This window comes from Salmo trutta, chromosome 37, assembly GCF_901001165.1.
Source record: "Salmo trutta chromosome 37, fSalTru1.1, whole genome shotgun sequence".
In the NCBI taxonomy this organism is placed as follows: domain Eukaryota; kingdom Metazoa; phylum Chordata; class Actinopteri; order Salmoniformes; family Salmonidae; genus Salmo; species Salmo trutta.
The window spans coordinates 18,048,860-18,060,599 of NC_042993.1; the positions used below are offsets into that span (position 1 = coordinate 18,048,860).

Consider the following 11,740-nt stretch of genomic DNA (forward strand, 5'->3'; position numbering starts at 1 on the left):
TTTATGTGTCCATATGGTGTAATAATACCCATCTGTTGTATAGAGGTGGTTGGATTAGGCCCAGTTCCAACTTTCCTCCTCTGTTTTTAGCCTGTGTTGTGTTTGCCTGTCTGTGTGTGTTAATATGGAAAAATAGAGCTGTATGAACTGGAACAAAACACATTTTGGGTCTTAAATGGCATCCTATTCCCTACATAGCACACTTTGAATTTTGAAAAGGGCCCTACTGGAGCTGGTCATAAGTAATGCACTATATAGGGAATAGGGTGCCATTTGGGATGCATAGAAAAAAAGCAGTGGGTAGTAGATTGGGCAGGGAGGGTCCTACCTGCTGGTACGGGTACTTTAGTTTGGCCCACCCTGCCAATATAACCAGATGGTTAATCCTGCCACAATGACTCAATGCAGCTCCCTCCTTCACTCCTCTTTCTCTCTCCTCTGCTTTGTCCTTCTTTACCTGGCTCTCTGTGTGACAGCAGTCAGCTCCTTTACCTTTCTAGTGTGTTTGTAGCGTAACAAGTTGCTCTCGTGTGATTGGCCGGCAGACCTCTTACTGTATTTCTGATTGGCTGCCTGGGCTGTCTGTCACTGTGTGCCCATGCAGCTGTGGACGTGGTTGGAGGAGCTGCAGAAGGAGCTGCTGGATGATGTGTATGCTGAGTCTGTGGAGGCGGTGCAGGACCTGATCAAACGCTTCGGCCAGCAGCAACAGACCACCCTGCAGGCCACTGTCAACGTCATCAAGGAGGGAGAGGACCTCATCCAGCAGCTCAGGTAGCTCATAGCGCACTCATCCTCCATCCTAAATCCATCCCTTCTAGCCCCTACCCGCCATAGAAATATGCTACCCCCTCTACTTTTGTAGATCTGAGTTAATTTACCAAGTAATAAAGGTAGTTTTGTGTTTATTTAGAACTGTTCAGCATTGTAGAGCAGTATTACTGTCCCCCAAGGCTGTATTTACCCTACCATTAAGAGGCAACAGAGGTGCATTTGAAGCTTCTAAGAGCATGCCATCTAACATAATTAAACTCTTCTAGCTGTTCCACCACCTACAGTGTTACATGTCATTCATGATATTGAAAGGAGTGTATTTAATGTGTGTGTTGACCTATCTAACCTCTGACTCTGGCCTCCACACAGGGACTCTGCTATCTCCAGTAACAAGACTCCCCACAACAGCTCCATGGCCCACATCCAGAGTGTCCTACAGCAGCTGGACGAGGCCCAGGCTCAGATGGAAGACCTGTTTCAGGAGAGGAAGATCAAACTGGAACTCTTCCTGCAGCTACGCATCTTCGAGAGGGACGCCATCGACGTAAGTGGCCCCCATGTCCATAATGTTCAGATCGATCAATCTCTCAATCAACCAATCTATCATGTCCTCTATTGGTAACCAATCTATCATGTCCTCTATTGGTTACCAATCTATCATGTCCTCTATTGGTAACCAATCTATGATGTCCTCTATTGGTAACCAATCTATCATGTCCTCTATTGGTAACCAATCTATCATGTCCTCTATTGGTAACCAATCTATCATGTCCTCTATTGGTAACCAATCTATCATGTCCTCTATTGGCCGTATCTGACCGGTGTCTTTTCCAGAGATTGAATGTTTTGCAGTCAGTGTTTCTGTAGTAGTTTTATCTGATAGTGTAAGGCCTTCAGTCCCCGCTGAGAGAATCAAAGGAGTATTTCTGCTCCTGCTGTTGTTCTAATCTCTCTCTTTCCTGTTACACAATCAAAGGACTGAAGCAGTACAGTGGTTGATTAATGATATTGATTCACATCCCAGAAATACCTAGGTATTTGGTTGGATGACAATTTGTCTTTTAAAGTTCACGTGGATAATCTTGTGACAAAGCTTAAATTGAAATTGGGTTTTTGTTTTCGTAACAAGACTTGATTCCTGCTTATGGCTAGAAACATTTACATTTACATTTTAGTCATTTAGCAGACGCTCTTATCCAGAGCGACTTACAGTAGTGAATGCATACATTTCATTTCATGCATTTTTTTTTTTGTACTGTCTCTGGGGACTTTGGGGACTAGAAAGAAGCTTGTTCAGGCCACTTTTCTCTCTGTAATTGATTATGGTGACTTGTTGTATATGCATGCAACCTCCTCCATCTTACAGAGACTGGACTCTGTTCATCATGCATCCTTGCGCTTTATTACAAATGCCAAGTCACTCACCCACCATTGTACCAAATGGTAGGTTGGACCTCACTTTATATGCGCAGAAAGATACATTTGTATGTGTTCATCTACAAAGCCCTTTTGGGTAAACTTCCTCTTTACCTTTGTAGTCTGGTCTCCTTCACCACCAGCAGTTACCATACCCGGTCTGCTAGGTGGTTGCTACTTAAAGTCCCCAGGACATTCACAGTATTAGGCAAGACTGCCTTTTCTTCTTGTGCACCAGAAACATGGAATAATCTACAATCCCTGCTTCATCTAGATATGTTAGTGCCACTGAATGAATGTAAAATATTGATGGGAGACTGTTACAGAGGAGTGTAAATGCTTTTTTTTGGCTGGATCATGTTGTTGTGTTTTAATTATGTAGTGTATTGGTTGTTGCTGCCTTCTTGGCCAGGTCTCCCTTGAAAAAGAGACTCTTGGTCTCAATGGGCTTTTCCTGGTTAAATAAAGGTACAAAAAAAAGATATATAATAAATCAATAAATCAAGCATTAGCTACAGCAGCCTTTGACATTATAAAGCCTGGACCACTGATATTCATGAAGTAATCATTCCCCTTTCTGGAAAGTTATTGTACCGAGGTGATGACTCATTTAAGGCTGTTTGTGTTTGTGTTTGTGTGTGTGTGTGTGTGTGTGTGTGTGTGACTAGTGTAATTACTGCACTACTATTGGGACATTACACCTCAGTGTTAGATGGGCTGCATGTGCAGACAGGCAAGGGGCAGTGTGTGCCAAGCACGGCTCGATATTTCATTCACTGACTGTAGGTTTCCACTTGGGAGAGACATGTGAGACATATTTATGATCAAAGGAATAGGAATATGAATGCAATGTCATTGTTGTAATGTCAAACTGCACTGTAGTCTACTTAATGTGCCGATGTCACGGCTGTTAGAAGGAGCGGACCAAAATGCAGCATGTTCGTAGTTCCACATATTTATTAAACATGAAACTGAATGCAATACACTTCAATATACAAAAACAACAAACCGTGACGCAGAGCGGAAACCACACTACTCAAAAGATAATAACACACAAACAGGAAGAGAAAAACCCCTACATAAATATGATCTCTAATCAGAGGCAATGAGGATCAGCTGCCTCCAATTAGAGATCAACCCCAAACAATCCCAACATAGAAATAGAAAAACTAGAACTTAAACATAGAAATAGAAAACATAGAACAACCCAAAACACCCCCTGTCACGCCATGCCCTACTCTACTATAGAAAATGACATCTTACTAGGGTCAGGACGTGACAGCCGAAAACGAAACGTCCTCCTCCTCTATCCAATGACCCTGTTATTGCAACACAACACCAACACTTCAGGTATGTGCGTGCCTTGTTCCCCTTACACACACTGCCCCTTGCCTGTCTGCACATGCAGCCCATCTCACACTGAGGTGTAATATCACAATAGTAGTGCAGCAGTCACACTAGTCTGTGTGGTAAGAGACCACAGCCAGACTGGTACAGTATTTTCACCTCAGAGGTGCAGTACAGTAAAGCCTTCACATTAGCTGTGATCTGTGGGAGGGACGGAGCGGTATGTCAGTCAGTCAGTCAATATGACACAGGAGAGAGGGAGGGAGAGTAGTTTTCCCTCCACTCCTCCTCTTCACACCCCCGGGATGCTGTTTCTTCTTGGCTCCCACTGAGGGGTTAGGCAGCAACATGCCGGTTCAGGTTTAGGTTTGAGGTGAGGCAGAGGCATGGCATGCAGTGTCCCAGTCAGTCCCAGAGCAGGATTCCTGTCCTCACAGAGCCAGTCTCCTCTCCATGAGCCAGGAGGAGGGAAAGATGGTGTGTCTGCTTAGACTCAGAGAGGGGTTTCTACTCTTCTTTGTGAGAGCAGCCCAACCTGGTAAGTGGCTCTTGGCGCCTGGGAAGGAGGGAACGTGAGAGAAGAGGAGAGTGGCAGGTGAAGAAAATATGTTAGAAGGACTAAAGGCTTGTGATATTTATGCCTGGGAGCTTTGCCTCGCTGTCATTCAGCCTTCTGTAATGTGCTTATGAGTTAAGTGAATATGACTCCTACAGAACAGTCAGCAAGACATTTTCAAGAGAGATTAGTGAGTTTGGGATTTTTGGAGCTGTAGCACTCTGGACTGGATCGTAATGTTTTGAGAAGGGTTTTTGATAGGGCTAGAAATTGCTAGGGAACTCAAGATACAATATTATCACAATACTTATTATCATGATACTTAGCTGCCGATACGATATGTTTTGCGATTCTCACGATTCTATATGTATTGAGATTCGCTACTGTGATTTTATTGCGATTTGATGTTCCAAACATATTGCTCACCATATGTCTGCTGCAGAGGGACAAGAGAGAGCCATGAGAAAACAAGTGTTGATCAGTCATGGAAATAAAGGTGCTGAAAACAAATTGGCTTCCTATTTAAAAAGAAGATGGAGAACAAGCTATGGAGGAAAAATACTGGAGATTTGGTGCAGGTACAGACAACTAGTGCAAAAATAATATTAAGATATTGTCAAAACGACACGATACAATATATTGTCATAAATAATAAACCGATATATAACTGTATCGAATTTCCCCATCACTAGTTTTTGAGCAGAATGGAGGAGAAATAATGTTGGAAGCATAGAGGTCTTCTGATGTTGTATGTACATGTGTTTAGATGGTTGTTAGTACATGCTTGCTGAATACTTTGTGTCCACAGAGCATATTACCTGTGCATTGCACTGCTGACATTACCTTTTGTTAGACTTCTTTCTAAGTTCAAAATGCACTCGCACATCTAAGCAGTCTTTTTGCAGGTGCATGGTATCAGTTGAACAAGATGAAGGGAAAAGGAAACCGCACACTGCTCTTGATAGTATCTCTGATCTTTAATAACCTTACGTATCGGCCTCACGGCCTTCCTCAGAGCTTGTCTGAGTTTTTCAAAAATTAGCACCCTTATGTAGACCTAGCCCCACCCACATCCGTTCCACGCATCGAAAGGCGTTGGAGGCGAAGGAAAAACATATAAGTGCTACCAAATATAACAATATGCATTTCATAGATATTCGAATAAAGTGTGTAAATGAGACATATTGAATACGTCTGTAAAATCACAATGAGGACATAACTTGCTCGGTAGGTCTATCATTCATTTTATTTTATTTTGATTTATTTCACCTTATTTAACCAGGTAGGCAAGTTGAGAACAAGTTCTCATTTACAATTGCGACCTGGCCAAGATAAAGCAAAGCAGTTCGACAACAAACAACAACACAGAGTTACACATGGAGTAAAACAAACATACAGTCAATAATACAGTAGAAAAATAAGTCTATATACAATGTGAGCAAATGAGGTGAGATAAGGGAGGTAAAGGCAAAAAAGGCCATGGTGGCAAAGTAAATACAATATAGCAAGTAAAACACTGGAATGGTAGATTTGTAGTAGAAGAAAATGCAAAGTAGAAATAAATAATGGGGTGCAAAGGAGCAAAATAAATAAAATAAATAATTACAGTAGGGGAAGAGGTAGATGTTTGGGCTAAATTATAGATGGGCTATGTACAGGTGCAGTGATCTGTGAGCTGCTCTGACAGCTGGTGCTTCAAGCTAGTGAGGGAGATAAGTGTTTCCAGTTTCAGAGATTTTGTTTAATCATTGGACACTTCGTACAAAAAACATCTGAGTAATCTTAAATAGGGGCATAATTAATGTTCAAATTCACAACATAACATACATAGGCATTATTAAGTCCTTTAGGAAATAATGTCTGGAGGGTGAAAATCCCAAAACATTCTCTTTTACTCAGAGTATTATTAATGTCACCTCCCCTGTCTGATATCTTAACTTTCTCTATGCCACAAAATCTGAAGGTGGAAATGTCATGTTTTAGGTCATTAAAATGTACTGCGACTGGATAATCCCTGTCGTTTCTCCTGATTGAACTTTTATGTTCACTGATTCTCTGTTTGAGAGAACGAGAGGTTTTACCGACATAGCAGAGCCCACATGGACATTTAATAATGTATATAACATGGCTGGTGGAGCACGTAATAATGTCATTTATTTGAAACCGTTAGACTTCTTTCTCAAATCTTAAAGCAGTGTTTTACTGGGGTTTGATCAGACCTTTCTGTTATGACAGTTGTTGGCTGTTTGCCTTGTGCAAAGAATGGGCCGTTCTCAACCTCAGAAGTGCTGTATAATTAATGGTGTTTGTACCTGTCTGTGGTAGCAGCCATGACTCTCTTATATTGTAAAAGCAAAATAAGAACTGTTCTGTTATTGACTGAGATGGTGTAGATCTCAGTATTACAACTTCTTGGATTATGAACTCACAAAGATAATTGTTTGATCGACAAGTATGACCGTTCAGGTCGCTTACTATAGAGCTCTGTCACATGTTTCAATCATAAACCATCTCAAAGATAGACAGAAAATACTACTGCCAAGGAACTACTATTGCATGATGATAATCATGAGAAGCCAACAATCTACATCCTGTATCTTCATAGGTCTATGTTTTGTTTATGTTAAAAACTATTATCATACTATGTTGATCCAGTCATCAAATTGCTTAGGCTAGATGATAAAGGCTTGGTTTGCTGTTACATTATCTCCAGGTTAAGATCTTAAACAGTGATCAGCGATGGATATGGATCATAGCTAAAGGAAGTTTGTGGTTAATTACTACCGCGTTATAGTCTCTGACTTGTACATAAACAGTGCGAGTGTACACTACTAAGCCCCCTGTAGCCTGGCCCTTCCATGAAGCAGCCATACGCTCAGTGAGTTAGAGCTAGCCCTATAGCCCTTACCACATGGAACCCCCCCCCCTCCACCTTCTCACTCACATGTTCTCCCCCAGAGGACAGTACAGTACTAGATAATACAGTACAGTATAGTACTAGATAATACAGTACAGTACTAGATAATACAGTACAATACAGTACAGTACTAGATAATACAGTACAGTACTAGATAATACAGTACAGTACAGTACTAGATAATACAGTACAGTATAGTACTAGATAATACAGTACAGTACTAGATAATACAGTACAGTACAGTACTAGATAATACAGTTCAGTACAGTACAGTACTAGATAATACAGTACAGTAAAGTACAGTACAGTACTAGATAATACAGTACAGTACAGTACAGTACTAGATAATACAGTTCAGTACAGTACAGTACAGTACTAGATAATACAGTACAGTACAGTAAAGTACAGTACAGTACTAGATAATACAGTACAGTACAATACTAGATAATACAGTACAGTACAGTACTAGATAATACAGTACAGTACTAGATAATACACTACAGTACAGTAAGTACAGTACTAGATAATACAGCTCAGTACAGTACAGTACAGTACTAGATAATACAGTTCAGTACAGTACAGTACTAGATAATACAGTACAGTAAAGTACTGTACAGTACTAGATAATACAGTACAGTACAATACTAGATAATACAGTACAGTACAGTACTAGATAATACAGTACAGTACTAGATAATACAGTACAGTAAAGTACAGTACAGTACTAGATAATACAGTACAGTACAATACTAGATAATACAGTACAGTACAGTACTAGATAATACAGTACAGTACTAGATAATACACTACAGTACAGTACAGCTGGAACCTGAGGAGCAGAACAGAGGGTGCAGAGGGCCATCCAGAGGAAATTAAATGGCACAGTGGAGAGAATCAATAATTATTAAATTCGCAGTACTGCGGTTTGGAATTTAGCATTTTCCCATTCCTGACTCATTGTCAGATGTCTTGAGATTTGATTTCACTGCTCATGTGAATGGATGCAGGCAGCTGTATGAGCCTCTCAATTTCATCCCAGTCATTTCTTTTTTACTACGTCTGCTGGATAGCCAGCCACCGCTTTAGTTCATGACCCGTATTACTTTTCCATAGTTTCCCCTCGACGACCATCACTCTGGACGCCTTGAATTTCCCTCGGACACATTCTTTACATTTAGGTCTTCAGTATGTGGCTGAGCAGCAGCTGAATGGGATTGTAATCCATATGTGGAATGGAGACTAGTGCCAGCCTGTCTCTCTCGGGAAGCATCAGGAAAGCGATTCTGTAAAACAGACAGTGGATTTGTATTATATAAAGACAAATTGAAACGGTAAGCTAGTCATTGTGAGCAGCCATGATATTTCGGATCGGTTTGGCAACAAAAATAATCACCACCCGGCATCTTCCCTCGTGGTCCTTGGTCACTACATTGATTGATTGATTGATTTTGACTTAATTCCAATGAATATGGAGGGCAACAGTGAAGCAGTGCTGTGGGTTAGGTAAGGTAAGCCCAGTCAGGCCCAGCCCACACTGGCATCACAGAGAAAAGACTGACGGAGTACCCATCACTGTGCCAAGGTGGATGGGCGTCACGATTCACCCTCCTTCAGCAAGTGTGCGTGGGTGGGTCCTTAAACATGTGCTAACATCACAGGCAGACAATCTACAGTGTTGCCTACAGTCATGCCAGCTAGTCTGTGTAGTCCCTCTATAACCAAGGGATAAATGTATCATTCTAGGAAACACTAAACACTTAGCTACTGTCTCTAAGATCAGCTTGGCTGGTGTTTTGATATCATTACAAATCCTTTCATTCTGACGCCGATTTAGTTTACACCCCTCTCAGGTCATATTCCACCTAGAGGGTTGGAATGATCATCTGTGTGTGTTTGTACATATGTTTGTCCTGTATGTGTTATGTCACTAGCAGTGACCTTTATTTCAAACTAACTTACAGTGATCCCTGTGATCATTGTCTTTCTATGTCTATTTCTACCCTTCCATTGCAGTAGATAGTTTTTTGTTCAAATGAAATGTTATTGGTCTCATACACATGGTTAGCAGATGTTATTGCGAGTGTAGCGAAATGGTTGTGCTTCTAGTTCCGACAGTGCAGCAATATCTAACAAGTAATATCTAAAAATACCACAACAAATACCAACAAATACCTAATGCAGTTGATAGTTTATTTTTGCAGTTGATAGTTTATTGTTGCAGTTGATAGTTTGTTGTTGCAGTTGATAGTTTATTGTTGCAGTTGATAGTTTGTTGTTGCAGTTGATAGTTTATTGTTGCAGTTGATAGTTTGTTGTTGCAGTTGATAGTTTATTGTTGCAGTTGATAGTTTGTTGTTGATAGTTTATTGTTGCAGTTGATAGTTTATTGTTGCAGTTGATAGTTTATTGTTGCAGTTGATAGTTTGTTGTTGCAGTTGATAGTTTGTTGTTGCAGTTGATAGTTTGTTGTTGCAGTTGATAGTTTATTGTTGCAGTTGATAGTTTGTTGTTGCAGTTGATAGTTTATTGTTGCAGTTGAAAGTTTGTTGTTGCAGTTGATAGTTTGTTGTTGCAGTTGATAGTTTGAGTATCTATAGATCCTCTATAGGGGACTATCCAAATGAAGTGTTACCCCTTGTCCTTCCCTCATACACTCCCAGATCATCTCAGACCTGGAGTCGTGGAATGAGGAGCTGTCCCAGCAGATGGGTGAGTTTGATACAGAGGACCTGACGTTGGCAGAGCAGAGGCTCCAGCACCATGCTGACAAGGCCCTCACCATGAACAACCTGACCTTCGACGTCATCCATCAGGGACAGGAGCTGCTGCAGTACGTTACAGAGGTCCAGGCCAGCGGTGAGTAGTGGAGAAACACACACGGACGGATGCACACACAAATGCACCTTTTCTGTTGTACACTCACACACACTGACACATAAGATGGGCCAAAGCGCTGCTGCTGCTGCCAGGGCAGATGAGCTGTAAGCCAGGTCGGGTCAGCTCAGCGTTGAGGGTGAGAAGATAGGGAGAGGGGAGGAATGGGGAGGGCCGTTTAACCCAGCTATCGGGCACTGGAGAGCTCAGCACAGTAGCGGCAGTAGGCCAAGGCCAGATGAGCAGATTTCACTGTAATCCTATGAACTCATGTCGCTGAGTAAAACCACTAGGCAGTTCTGCAGGACGACAGGCTGCATTGGCACACACACACGTCAATGACGACATGCACAGAGGAGATTTTGCATAATCAGAATGCATCCCAGAGCAGTTCTCTCCTGGACACCAAAGAGACAGACACACAGCGCTTCTATGACAGACATGCTCTGTACTCCAGCAGCCCAATGCAGGTCTGGAACACAGGAGTGAAATGTAAGTAATATCATGTTAATGGCAGATTCTTTCCTGTGTGTCTGACTGTCTGGCCATATGGAGCTACTGATGTATGTCTCTATGCTTACCTAACTGTCAGTCTTTTACATGTCGTCGAGACTGATTGTCTTGTATGAGGAGAGAGAGAGAGACCTTGCTTCTCTCTTTTTAATATTTTTGTTAGGTTTGGGTTGCATAATGGCTCTTGTTCTTTGTGTTGTTTTCAGGATTTGCTACAGTAGCTGATGAGCTCTCTCTCCTTCCTTCTCGCTCTCCTTCTCTCTCGCTCTCCTTCTCTCTGTCTCCCTCTGTTTCTCTCTCGCTCTCCTTCTCTCTGTCTCCCTCTCTGTTTCTCTCTCGCTCTCCTTCTCTCTGTCTCCCTCTCTGTCCCCCCCCCCTCTCTCTGTCTAGGTGTGGAGTTACTGTGTGACAGGGATGTGGACATGGCTACACGTGTTCAGGACCTGCTGGAGTTCCTCCATGAGAAGCAGCAGGAGCTGGACGTGGCGGCCGAGCAGCACAGGAGACATCTGGAACAGTGTGTCCAGCTACGCCACCTTCAGGCCGAGGTCAAACAGGTAAACATACGTCATTCTCTCTCTCTGTCTCTCTCTCTCTCTCTCTCTCCTACTTTTGTTCTCTCTTTCGCTCTCTCTCTCTCTCCTACTTTTGTTCTCTCTCTCTCTCTCTCTCTCTCTCTCTCCTACTTTTGTTCTCTCTCTCTCTCTCTCTCTCTCTCCTACTTTTGTTCTCTCTCTCTCTCTCTCTCTCTCTCTCTCTCTCTCTCTCTCTCTCTCTCCTAAGACTGAAATACTGCAATGTGTGCTGGGAAAGTAGAGCAGTCCTTTAGAGATGACCAACGACCCAAAAATGAGGAAAAAGAGAAACTAGGCCAGCAGGAGCATCATCTGTTAATCTTATTCTGCTTATTCATTTATTTGATTTTCCTCATTCAGTCATCGTTGTAGAGCGAGAGATTACCCGTGTCCTGGAAGGGTAGAGAGGCCTGTGTGTGTTGTTGTGGCTATAAGCTGAGAGAGCAGGCCAGGCAGAATACAGCAGTAGTTGTTCTGTCTGTCTGTTACTCACTGAGCAGCGTTTAGCCTCTTCCCTCACACAGCCGCTATGCTGAGCTAGGAGTTTGGCAGCAGTGATAGCACAGAGCATGTGTCAGATACACAGCAGGTGTGCAGTGCTGACTCAGAGCGGAGCCCGGCGGAGGAGACGGTGTGGAATCCTCCCTGGGGCCTCTGGCAGGCCGTCCCTGAGTGGACAAAGAGGAGGGTGGGAGGGGGAGACTGTGTGGAATCCTCCCTGGGGCCTCTGGCTGGCCGTCCCTGAGTGGACAAAGAGGAGGGTGGGAG

General features: G+C 42.6%; 1 protein-coding gene across 5 annotated transcripts in view; it reads left to right on the forward strand.

Moving 5' to 3' along the window:
- LOC115176384 (triple functional domain protein) overlaps window positions 1-11,740 on the forward strand; it is a 137,424-nt gene that overhangs the window by 76,819 nt on the left and 48,865 nt on the right. For all 5 annotated transcript variants that reach the window (XM_029736387.1, XM_029736389.1, XM_029736385.1 and 2 more), the window contains 4 exons: window positions 605-774; window positions 1,144-1,318; window positions 9,671-9,866; window positions 10,788-10,954. In XM_029736387.1, the coding sequence (XP_029592247.1) occupies window positions 605-774; window positions 1,144-1,318; window positions 9,671-9,866; window positions 10,788-10,954 (708 nt within the window). The remainder of the gene's footprint in view (window positions 1-604; window positions 775-1,143; window positions 1,319-9,670; window positions 9,867-10,787; window positions 10,955-11,740) is intronic.